This window comes from Heterodontus francisci, chromosome 12 (assembly GCF_036365525.1).
Source record: "Heterodontus francisci isolate sHetFra1 chromosome 12, sHetFra1.hap1, whole genome shotgun sequence".
Classification (NCBI taxonomy): domain Eukaryota; kingdom Metazoa; phylum Chordata; class Chondrichthyes; order Heterodontiformes; family Heterodontidae; genus Heterodontus; species Heterodontus francisci.
The window spans coordinates 80491321-80503909 of NC_090382.1; the positions used below are offsets into that span (position 1 = coordinate 80491321).

Here is a 12589-nt window from a genome sequence, read left to right on the forward strand (position 1 = left end):
CCTGCACACTTGGGCTATGCTCCTCATCCAGTTCCACACTGTCTAAATGCACGCCAGGATCCACCAAGGTGAGTATCGGCCCTGGTGGCACTTGTCAGGTGTGACGGTGCTTCCTCAGTTTCGTGAGGTTCCTCCGGGGTCACAAAGGGAGAGGGTGTTTTTGGGTGGATGCCTGAACCTGTGGGAGACACAAGAAGAGATCATGGGAACCAGCTGAGGACAGCAGAAACCACTGCAGTGTTGAGGCGAACCAATGCAACTCAGTGCTCGGCATGCTACCGGACAGGGTGACGTTCACTGCACCCTGCTAATTAGCCCCTCTTCCTTTGTATTCACTGTTAATCTGCTAATTGTGCATCAATTGTTTGATTATATGCAGGTGGAGGGTGTTAATTGGGGTCTTACTTGAGCACTTATAAGCAAACACTTACTGAGACTGGTAGAGGATTTGAGTGGGGAGCTGCATGTTTGTAATTCTTTTACTCTATACAATAAATGTGTAACTGAGTAAAGATAGGCTCCAGCATTATCCTTCCATACAAGCTTCCTGGAGTTTAACATTCACCATCTGCCCATGCGTTCCCATCTCGCCAGGGCTGATTTCCTCCTCATCCGGGATCCTGGCTGCCTCCATTGCATATTCTTCCATTGTCATTAGTCTCGAGTAATATGGTATCCTGACACTTGTCAGTGCCTTCTCCTGGGCATTGTGTGCCCATTTCTCCTGCAAGGACGAAAGACAGTGAGATAAGGCACTGCTGTCCTCTATGGCCGATGTCATCTTCCCTTATGTATTAAAAAACTGTTAGCTTCAGTGGTGTCAGATCCTCAGCAGCACGATGACTATGAGCCATTCTGAGCGTGAGTAAGTTCCCTGGGCACACAGACCTCCCATGTCCAGGAGGCGCATCCATCCTCAGGCTCCTCAAGTGGGGTGTCTGCTGGAGGGGCCCAGAGACCTGTCCTGAAGGTTAGAAGGGTTACACTCACCTTTCCAGAGCAAATAAGATCATTGAAACTTTTACAGCACTGAATCCAGGTTCGTCTGATTACACTTCTGCTGCAGCTATCTCAGCCCAGGCCTATTTAGTCTGGGTGGGTGGCCTCCGCCTGACACTCTCCAGGAGGATGATCACCTTCCTCTCTCTCACGGCCTCAAGCATCACCTCCAGGTCATTATCTGAGAACAGGGGGCTTGCCCTGCCCTGAGTGCCAGGCCTCAGGCTTTCCAATGACATCACTGCACACTGCAGTCCATTCCAAGGCTCAAAGAACTCTTCTGCTTGTTTCCTCAGGATTCAAATGGAAGTCACATTAATGGCTGCCATGGGTGGCTTAAATTGGGCCTGCACTTCATCTGACACCACCCGTTCCTGCCCCCGTGGCCTCTAATTGGCCGCCGACCCATACTCCAATCCAATTAAGAGGTTGCACCCCTCGCAAAAATCATGACTTTAATCAACATTCCCCCCGGGGGCGGGTATGGGACCCAGAAACTGTCCTGACCCCTGTTTCTAGCCCCCAAAGTGGAAATTCAATGCAAGATTTTTACTATATTACTAACAGATCTTATTACGGTCAAGTGAGGAGTCGTCGAAGGGCTTTCCTCTTTTCCCTCTCCTTGTTTGAACACAACAGGTTTAATTCTTTCTTAAAGTGAATGCACTGGCCAATTCAGTAGATTTTTGATGACTTACTTGCTATGATCATAACAAGAACCAATTGGACAGGTTTTTTTGAGTTAACAAAGAGGTTAACTTTATTGTACCTAAGCGAACTAAAAAATAATAAACATCGTGCCAACTTTCACTCTCACACACACAGACTAGAGATTTATACATACACTAGAGATTTATACACACACATAAATAGGTTACCGAGTGGGGAAAGGTAGATTGGTTGAGTTAAAGTCCATAAAAAAAGGTATACGTTCTGTGAGGTTTGGTGATTCAGCTGGCTTCTAGTTGAATTCAGTGGTCCTAAGGCTTTTAGTTTGAAGAGGTAGATGACTGGTTCGGTGAGTCTTGTGGAAATAGCGAGGCGGATGATTTCCTCCAATGGGGTTTCTGATTATAGCCAAAGTATGCAAAAGTGGTCAGTCAACAAACAGGATTTGAAAGCTGGAGTGAGAGAGAGAGCGGGATCCAGACTTAGTGTCTGCTCATGTCACAGTCCAGTTGCTTCTCCTCTGCGCAGAGAAAGAAACCAGCTTAAAACCACAGATGGAGAGGGGCTTGTCACGATAGTCACTCAGTCATTCAAACATAGCAGTTAGCAGCATCTCATTTACCGATTAGGCACACTACAGTCTGCCAGACTGAACATTGAGTTCAATAATTTCAGAGCATGATGGGCTCCCCATTTTACTTTTATTTTTCCTTTTTTTCTTCTTTACATTTTTTATTTTGTTTATTTCATTTCATCTTAGTTTGTTCAGTTTGCTTACCCACTGTTTTTTTTCATGTTTGTACATGCTGCTGTTCAATCTTCAGTCCGTTAACACCCTATCTGTACTAATGCTTTGTCTTTCAACACATCATTAACATATTGTTTGCCTTTGCTCCATGACCTTTTGGTCAGCTATGTGGCCTTATCCAATCTACACCTTCTCCTTTGTTATCTCTTGCCCCACCCCGCCTCACTTGCTTATAACCTTTGACATTTCTAATATTTGATAGTTCCGAAGAAGTGTCACTGACCCAAAACGTTAACTCTGCTTCTCTTTCCACAGATGCTGCCAGACCTGATGAGTGGTTCCAGCATTTCTTGTTTTTATTTCAGATTTCCAGCATCCGCAGTATTTTGCTTTTATTATAGCAGTTAGCAGTATTTCTCTGCTTGCTGAGAGAACAGGTGCTTCCTTTAAACTTCCTGGGTCTTGGTTCTTGCTGGGATATTAGCTGACATTTCGTCTCTCTCCTCACAGTCCTTTGCAATGTAGGATACAGTATTGCAAACTAGGTGATCATCTTAAACTGAAAGGATGACTTTGCTGGCAGCTTGTCTTTTTAAAAATGTTCATTTTAAATTTCTTCAAAAACTATGAAGTCAGATCTCCAGTCAGTGGACCAAAGATTATCATTCAACAAAACACATTGGCATAACAATCTCCTGTGTCACTGCACTTCAGAAGTTGGAGGACACTGTTGATACGGGAGTGAATCTGATGTAGCATTATGATCAATTAGCAGATACATTGCTTGGGAAAGAGGGGTTGATTTGTAAGGATTCAAGAGTGGATTCAAGATGAGTCAAAGAGAGCAGTGTGGGTAATAGTGCATATTTTTGGAATGTTGAGGACTGTTTAAGGGTTTGGGAGAAGTGGTTATTTACAGCAGATAAGTGAGCAGTAAAGATGCAGGAAAGCACACTGAGTAATATAAGTACAGCATATTGGTGTGGGGAGGGGGTGGTATTGTGAGTACTTGGAGTGGGGTGTGGTTTGCTGAAGTTGGGCTCATGGGTAGGGCAAGTGAACATTTGTAGCATTAACAGTAACTGGGAGGGGAGTACTTGGGGAAGTTAATGAGCATGGGGGTATTAAGAAATTAGTTAGAGCTGGAGCAGTTGAGAACTGAGTAAATAGTGTGAAGGGTGGATAAAGGGCACATCCAGAGTAGTTGACAGTCAGAAATGTGAAAAGTTGGGCAATGGGCAATTAAAAAACCTTTAGAATGCAAGAGGCAGATCGTTTTTGCTAACCTACTACATGCTGATAGATAGTACAGAAGCAACTAACTGAAATGTTCACATTATCTACCAAGGAAACATAGACTGTAGTAATTAAAGCCTTTTGTGTTTACCTGGGAAGATTTCAAAATTGCTTCATTGAAATAAATTAATTTGTTCTTGTTTGGAGAAACAAAAGTTAAGACAAATAAATATCATGGGTTCTTTCTGTCTGTTTCTCTGAGCTAAACAAATAACTGAAAACTTACCTGAAAAATTAACTCTACAGCTAGCTTTCAATTCATTTAGAAAGAAACTGAAAATTTCTTTCCTGCACTGAGAAAATTTAGCCTTTCAGCAAGTAAACAAAATGCCAGTTATTCCACTGACCCATGATGGGAAGTTCTTCACATGCTCAGACTGCCACCTCCCTGAAGCTGACAGAAGTGATAGTCCAGGGCAAAATATCAACTTCAAGCCTAAGCTTTTGAGAGCTGCTAAGACCCTGAAACAAAAACGTTAATGAAGCTATTAAAAGGCTCAAAATACATCTACATAGGTAAGTTTAATTATTCTGAAGTGTGCCTTTTTAAGAAGTATTTAGATGAGCACTTAAAACGCCATAGCATACAAGGCTACAGGCCAAGTGCTGAAAAATGGGAGTAGAATAGAAAGGTGCTTGACGGCCGGCATGGACACGATGGGCCGAAGGGCCTGTTTCTGTGCTGTATAACTCTATGACTCTATATCTTATATTAAACATTTTATTTTGGACATTAGAAATTCCTACAAGAAAACTTGCCTTGCTGGGTCCTCTTTTTGCCCACGATCCATCACCTGGCCAGTCTGGCCTCCAACTAAATTTGCAAATCAGGTCCTGATGACATCATCAGATCCAATCTGCATACTTAAATAAGTACCCTGCTGCCTTCCAGCAGGAGTGTCCTGCTTGCCTGCTCAAAGGAGCAGGTTAATATGGGATCATGGTGGGGAGGCAGCAGGATCAGAATGGGTATGCCACCACCCTCACTTAAACTGCTAACCCCCATTTTCCACTGTTGGGGGCAGAGTTTAGAATTGGGGCCAGACAGTGAGAGAGACAGTCATTCTTGTAATCATTTTGCACGTGTCTAGTCGGTTTTCGTCAGATTAATAATGTAAAAGTGTGGCAAATAGAACATAATTTGGTTAAGTCTGCCCCTATTTGAACATAAAATATAGTAGCTCTTTCATGAATATCTCCAGCAGCACATTTTTGAGCCTTCCTGTAAAATAATTGCTAATTTGGCAGCACCCTTACCAACTGTTTCTGATGCCATATGTGGAATGGCAAGAGGAACCACCGTGGTCATCCGCTGAATTTCCATTATTGTTGCTCCCGTGAAAGGCATGTGAAGTTTGTCTTTGATAGAAGGAGGTCGAGACTCACCAACAATAGCACTGATCTCTCTGTGAACCTTTTCTACAAAAAGAGGAAATAAGGGCTTGCTTACAGAATGTTCGATCACGCCTTGCATTAGAATACCTAGCTACAGACAGTCTGGGAGCAGACTTTTTGTGTATGATGTCATAAAGCTCTGTTCCAGTCAGATTATGAATGGGAGTAGATTGGGAACAGTATTTAATAATTCATGACATTACTGGAGCAGAATGTCATGATGACATGATGATTTAAGAATAGGTTCTACACAAAATAACTGATTCTAACAGCTAAAAGGGTTTTTACAAACAGTTAGTTAGAGATACAGCACTGAAACAGGCCCTTCGGCCCACCGAGTCTGTGCCGACCATCAACCACCCATTTACACTAATCCTACACTAATTCCATATTCGTACCACATCCCCACCTGTCCCTATATTGCCCTACCACCTACCTATACTAGGGGCAATTTATAATGGCCAATTTACCTATCAACCTGAAAGTCTTTTGGCATGTGGGAGGAAACCGGAGCACCCGGAGGAAACCCACGCAGACACAGGGAGAACTTGCAAACTCCACACAGGCAGTACCCAGAATTGAACCCGGGTCACTGGAGCTGTGAGGCTGCGGTGCTAACAACTGCGCCGCCCAAGTTCTAGAGTTTAATTAAGGACAACCAACTATGTTTGTTATTTTTGGGTATAACATTCGGGATTGTATGGAAATTGTTCAGTTGTCATGACCTAGTTGTCAGCATTGTCCCATTACATGAGTATCCAAAACCTGTCAGGTCTATCAGTTCTCTTTTATCAATTTGCTTCTCAAAGATTCCCTTCATCAATCTCAACAAAATATTTCCTTAAATGCTGGGCCCCTGCAAGTCTTGTATATGTTGTTTTGGAAGGAAGAAATTAACATTGCTACAATTCTTGGAGTAAATTTAAAGTTTAGGTCAGAGTCATAAATTGCTCAAATTGGCCAAATCTTAAATGAGATCCCTCGTAACGCCCAATGATTTCTTTCCTATCTTTTAAAATATATTGTTTTCTCCTATTCTATAAGGCTTCCCTCCCCACATTAATCCCTCAAAATGGGTGGTGTTGACCTCTGGACTCCATTATTGCCACTTTTAAGTAAGCCAATAGCAAAGCTTGAGCAGTCAGTATCTGGTTCATTCCCTCACTGTCCCCCTCTCTCCATGGGGAAACACCAAATATCGATTTTAAGATCTCTGCTCTAGAGTTTGAAAACAATTTGTGGGGAAATTAGCAAGCGTTCATGTAGTTCATGACGCAGAGGAGTATCAATGCACTCTGCCACCTTTAGAGTTGAGCAAGTGTTCATATGAATTGAAAAGCATCACTGTGTTACTTGCACATAATAAATAGGATCTTTCCAACCATGCCAATATTTACAAACCCTACCCAATGATCACTTGATTTAAGCATGTTGAATCAGTTATGTACCTTGAATTTCTGGATATGCAGCCATGAAGAGAATAGCCCACAACACAGTATTGGATGTCGTGTCTGACCCTGCTACAAAGAGATCCCCAATTATATAAAATAAATAATCTTCACTGAAGCTTGTATTTTGGTTTCTTTGTATTTCATGGTCTACTTCTTTCAGATAAAAATCAATAAAATCACGTGGGTTTTCAGGGTCCATAGTCTTTCGGTGCTGAGAAATTATGTTTTTCAGGAAGGTGGTTACCTCTTTTACTGTTTGGCCAATCTCCTTGAAAGGCCCAAAAGGTAAATACTGAAGTAAAGGAATTACATTGATGAGCATTGCAGGGCTGTTTGATGCTAATTTCATCCCTCGGACAATTAGACTCAGCATGGTTCTAAATTCCTCATCATCGTAGTCAAACCGTTTCCCAAAGCACATTGAGCAAATGATGTTAGACACAGCATTGTTAATGACATGAAATGGAGAGAAGGCTGTACCCACTGATTTGGAAAACTCTGACTTCACAAACTGCAGTTCCTCTATGATTTTAGGCTCTAAATCAAGCTTCCCGAAACCAAAGTGTCTTAGTGTCGAGAGGCAAAATCTTCTTTGTTGCTTCCAGACCAAGCCATATGGTGCAAAGACTATTCCTGAAAATAATCACACGAGTAGATTAGATTAGATTAGAGATACAGCACTGAAACAGGCCCTTCGGCCCACCGAGTCTGTGCCGACCATCAACCACCCATTTATACTAATCCTACACTAATCCCATATTCCTACCAAACATCCCCACCTGTCCCTATATTTCCCTACCACCTACCTATACTAGTGACAATTTATAATGGCCAATTTACCTACCAACCTGAAAGTCTTTTGGCTTGTGGGAGGAAACCGGAGCACCCGGAGAAAACCCACGCAGACACAGGGAGAACTTGCAAACTCCACACAGGCAGTACCCAGAATCGAACCCGGGTCCCTGGAGCTGTGAGGCTGCAGTGCTAACCACTGCGCCACTGTGCCGCCCAGTACCTATTTATTACTTTAAAGAGAATCTGTATTGTTCTAAATGGTTACATCATCTTAATTGTTCTGAAGCCAGATGCCTATGCACTGATCCATATCGCTCAGTTGCACTTCATGTTGTTTTATAACTGCAGTTTAAGGGAAACTTGGGAACAGATATTTTGTGAAAAAGTCCTTCTTTAATGACATTATGCATGAGGTTGTCCCCAGCAATCGACAATCATTACTCGAACGGGACGTTACATTAGGTATAAAAACAAGAAATGCTGGAACCACTCAGCAGGTCTGGCAGCATCTGTGGAAAGAGAAGCAGAGTTAACGTTTCGGGTCACTGACCCTTCATCGGAACTGACAAATATTAGAAAAGTCACCGGTTATAAGCAAGTGAGGTGGGGGTGGGGCAAGAGATTAGAAAAGTCACAGGTATTCACAGACTACATTAGGTATGTCCTGCCCAAAATGATAACACCGAGCTCTAACAAACAAGGGCTGACTGAGTCCATTAAATATACACATACCTCCCCCCCTTTACAACATTTGATAATGTGATTCTTCTTTTCACTTCCTCTTTAATATTTAAAGAATTGCTAACCAACAGGACTTGAGAAAACATTCACTAATGATTTAGGAAGAGACAATTCACAAACTGGAAAGACAAGCAAGTTACAAGCTTCCTGACATCATGAATCATGAACTGTTTTCCAGGATCACATCAGGCAGCTGTTAACATTTCCATTATAGTGTGTTTTTTTGGTACACTTACAGCTCCAGATCCATTAAAATTCCAGTCATAGACAGAGTACTGAGTGGATGATCTCTCATGGCCTCCTCTTGAGGCCCCCACCATCACAGAAGCCAGCCTTCAGTCAATTTGATTCATTCCACATAATATCAAAAATCAATGAGTGCACTGGATACAGAAAAGGCTGTGGGCCCCAACAACATCCTGGCTGTATTACCGAAGACATTTGCTCCAGAGCTAGCTGCGCCTCTAGCCAAGCTGTTCCAGTACAGCTGCAACACAGGTATGTCCAGGTATGTACTGGTCACAAAAAGCAGAACAAATGCAATCCAGTCAATAAGTCTACTCTCAATCATCAACAAAATGTTGGAAGGGCTATCAAGTAGCAATTACTCACCAATACCGTTCACTGATGCTCAGTTTGGGTTCTGTCAGGACCACTTGACTCCAGGCCTCATAACAGCCTTGGAACTGCCAGAGGTAAGCGTGACTGCCCTTGACATCAAAGCAGCATTTGACTGTGGCAAAAAGAAGCCCTTGTAAAACTGAAGTCTATGGGAATCAGGGGGAAACCCCTGCACTGGTTAGAGACATACCTAGCACAATGAAAGATGGTTGTTGGAGGCCAGTCATTTCAGCCCCAGTACACTGCTACAGGAGTTCCTCAGGGCAGTATCCTAGGCCCAACCACCTTCAGCTGCTTCATCAATTATCTTCCGTCCATCTTAAGGTCAGAAGTGTGATGTTCGCTGATGGTTGAACAGTGTTCAGTTCTATTTGCAACTCCTCAGATAACGAAGCAGTCTGTGCCCACATGCAGAAAGAGCAGGATAACATTCAAACTTGGGCTGTTTAAGTGGAACATAAATTAAAATGTCCAACAAGGAGTCTAGCCACCTTCCGTAAACATTTAGTGGCATTACCATAACCAAATTCTCCACTATTAACTTCCTAGGTGTCACCACTGACCAGAAACTTAAGTGGACCAGCCAAATAACTACTGTGGCTACAAAAGCAGGTCAAAGATTGGTTATTATACAGCAAGTGACTCACCTCTTCACTTCTCAAAGCCCTTCGACCATCTATGGGCGGCGCAGTGGTTAGCACTGCAGCCTCACAGCTCCAGCGACCCGGGTTCAATTCTGGGTACTGCCTGTGTGGAGTTTGCAAGTTCTCCCTGTGTGTGCGTGGGTTTTCACCGGGTGCTCCGGTTTCCTCCCACAGCCAAAAGACTTGCAGGTTGATAGGTAAATTGGCCATTATAAATTTCCCCTAGTATAGGTAGGTGGTAGGGTAATATAGGGACAGGTGGGGATGTGGTAGGAATATGGGATTAGTATAAATGGGTGGTTGATGGTCGGCACAGACTCGGTGGGCTGAAGGGCCTGTTTCAGTGCTGTATCTCTAAATAAAAAATAAAAATAACTAAAAATCTACAAGGCTCAAGTCAGGAATGTGATGGAATACTCTCCATTTGCTGAGATGAATGCCACTCCAACAAAGCTCAAAGCACCTAACACCAGGACAAAGCAGCCCACTAGACTGGAATCCCATCCACCACCTTCAACATTCACTCCCTCCACCACCTGCACACCGTGGCTGTAGTGTGCATCATCTACAAGATGCACTGCAGCAAATTGCCAAGGCTCTTCAACAGTACTTCCCAAACCAGTGACCTTTAGTGCCTAGTAGGGCAGCAGGTGCACGGGAACACCATGACCTGCAATTTTCCCTCCAAGTCACACACAATCCTGACTTGGAAACATATCATCATTCCTTCATCGTCTATGGGCAAAATTCCTGGAAATTCCTGCCTAACAGCACTGTGGGAGTACCTACATCACACGACTGCCGTGGTTCAAGAAGGCGGCTCCCCACAACCTTCTCAAGGGCAATAAATGCTGGCCTTACCACATCCCATGAATGAATTTTTTAAAAATCATGATACCATGTGAAAGGAGATCATGGGGCATGATCAGTATTATTTTCATCTAATACAACAGCACCAAACAACTGCATATACCTCAGATTCCAAAGTATGTCAAAGCTAAAAGTAACTGTTCATAGCTCACCGCACATTTTATAACTGCAAACCCATAGCATCTTATGAACTAGTATCACTAGACTGCCTGCTTTCAACTTTGTTGTCTCATCCATCTGCTGTTGTAACCCTCATCCATGTCCTTATTACCTTTAAACACTACTATTCTAATATTCTCCTGGTCAGCCTCCCACCTTACTCCCTCTGTAAACTTCTGTTTTGGTTGTGTCAACATCATGGATTAACATCCATATTCTGCCAACAGGGGTAGGGCAAAGAGGCAGGTCCCCAAGTTTACCTCAGCTGGAGCAGGGATCGAACCCACACTGTTGGTGTTATTCTGAACCACACGCTAGCCACATAGCCAACTGAGCTAACCAGCCTTGAGTTCATCCAAAATCCTAACTCGCACCAAGTCCCATTCACCAATCACCCCTGCACTCAGCAGACTATCTCAGTAGAAGTAGACTACAACTGGTTCCAGCCTGGCAATGCCTCAATTTAAAAATTCTCATCTTTGGTTTCAAATCCCTCTGTGACCTTGTTCCTCCCTATCTCTGTAACTTCTTCCTAGCCTCTGAGATCTCCGCGCTCCTCCAATTCTGTCATCTTGGGCATCCATGATTTTCTTTGTTCCAGCAGTTATGGCTATGCATTCAGCTGTCCAGACCCTAAACTCTGGAATTACCTCCCTAAAGCTCTCTGGATATCTACCTCTCTCTCTCTGCCTTTAAGATGCTCCTTAAAACCTAAATCTTTCATCAAGCTTTTGGTAACCTGTCCTAATCTTGCTAAGTGGCTCAGTGTCAAGTTGTGTTTTGATAATCACTGCTGTGAAGTGCTTTGGGACATTTTACTATGTTAAAGGTACTGTACAAATGCAAGTTGTTAATAATCTATTTTCTCATCTCCTTTCTCGCTATACTTGCTTTGCACTGAACAAGAAGGTGGGCATGGAAGTTGCTCTCGAGCCATCTACAGTACAGCCTTGAAATTTGCTGGGAGGTGCATAACGGTAGCTATGGGTGATTATTTACAATTCACTCTCCCATTTTAAAAGGAAGGGTATTTTATTTGCTCATCATCTCTGTGATGAAGATCTTTGCATTTGGAGGTTTCAAGGGCTCAAAATTGCAAGGATTCAGAGGGTTCCCTACAAAATATCTCACAGAGTACAAGTGATCAAGAGTTCTGACGAAAGGCCATCGACCAGAAACATTAACTCATAAGAAACAGGAGCTGCAGTAGGCCATTTGGCCCTTCGAGCCTGCTCCGTCATTCAACAAGATCATCGCTGATCTTCTATCTTAACTCCACCTTCTCACGCTCTCCCCATATCCCTTAATTCCCTTAATATTCAAAAATCTATTTTCCTGTCTTGAATATACTTAGCCGCTGAGCATCCACAGCTCTCTCAGGTGGAGAATTCCAAAGATTCACAACTGTTTGGAAAAATAAATTTCTCCTCATCGCAGTGCTAAATGGCTGACCCCTTATTCGGAGACTGTGACCCCATGTTCTAAATTCCCCATCCAAAGAAAACATTTTCTTTGCACATACCCTGTCAAGTCGCTTAAGGACTGTTTCAATTAGATCATCCTCATTCTTCTAAACTCCAGAGAAATGCAGGCCTGGTCTATTCAATCTTTTATCACAGGTCAATCCCCTCATCCTAGGAACCAGTCTAGTGAACCTTTGCTCCACACCCTCTAGGGCAACTATGTCCTTCCTTAAGTAAGTGTTCAAAACTGCACACAGTACTCTAGCTGTGGCCTCACCAATACCCGGTATAATTGTTCTAATACTTTACCTTTATACTCCAATCTCTTTGTTACAAAAGTTAACATACAACTTGCCCTCTTAATTGCTTAACTTTCTGTGATTCATGTACAAGGACACCCAGGTCCCTCTGAATGCAAACATTTCCCAGTCTCTCACCTTTCAAAAAATATTGTTTTATCTTTCCTACCAAAGTGGATAACTTCACACTTTGCCACATTGTATTCCATCTGCCATTTTCCCATTGCCCACTCACCCAACCTGTGTATATCTTTCTGAAGCTTGTGTCCTCCTCACCACTTACTTCCCCATCTAACATTGCACCGTCAGCAAACTTGGATACATTACTCAGTCCAGTTATCTAAGTAAAAATAGATTGTAAATAGCTGAAGCCCAAGTACTGATCCTTGAGGTCCACTGCTATTTGCAGCCTGCCAACCCAAAATGTCCCGTTTATTCC

At 43.0% G+C, this 12589-nt stretch overlaps 1 protein-coding gene across 3 annotated transcripts in view; it reads right to left on the minus strand.

The window, feature by feature from the left end:
* The window catches only part of cyp2u1 (cytochrome P450, family 2, subfamily U, polypeptide 1), a 32526-nt gene that overhangs the window by 12458 nt on the left and 7479 nt on the right, over nucleotides 1-12589 (minus strand). For 2 of the 3 annotated variants that reach the window (XM_068043743.1, XM_068043742.1), the window contains exons 2-3: nucleotides 6556-7191; nucleotides 4970-5131 (exon numbers count right to left, since the gene is read on the minus strand). In XM_068043743.1, the coding sequence (XP_067899844.1) occupies nucleotides 4970-5131; nucleotides 6556-7191 (798 nt within the window). Of the gene's footprint in view, nucleotides 1-565; nucleotides 725-4969; nucleotides 5132-6555; nucleotides 7192-12589 lie in introns of all 3 variants that reach the window. The other variant, XM_068043744.1, reaches the window with a different exon arrangement.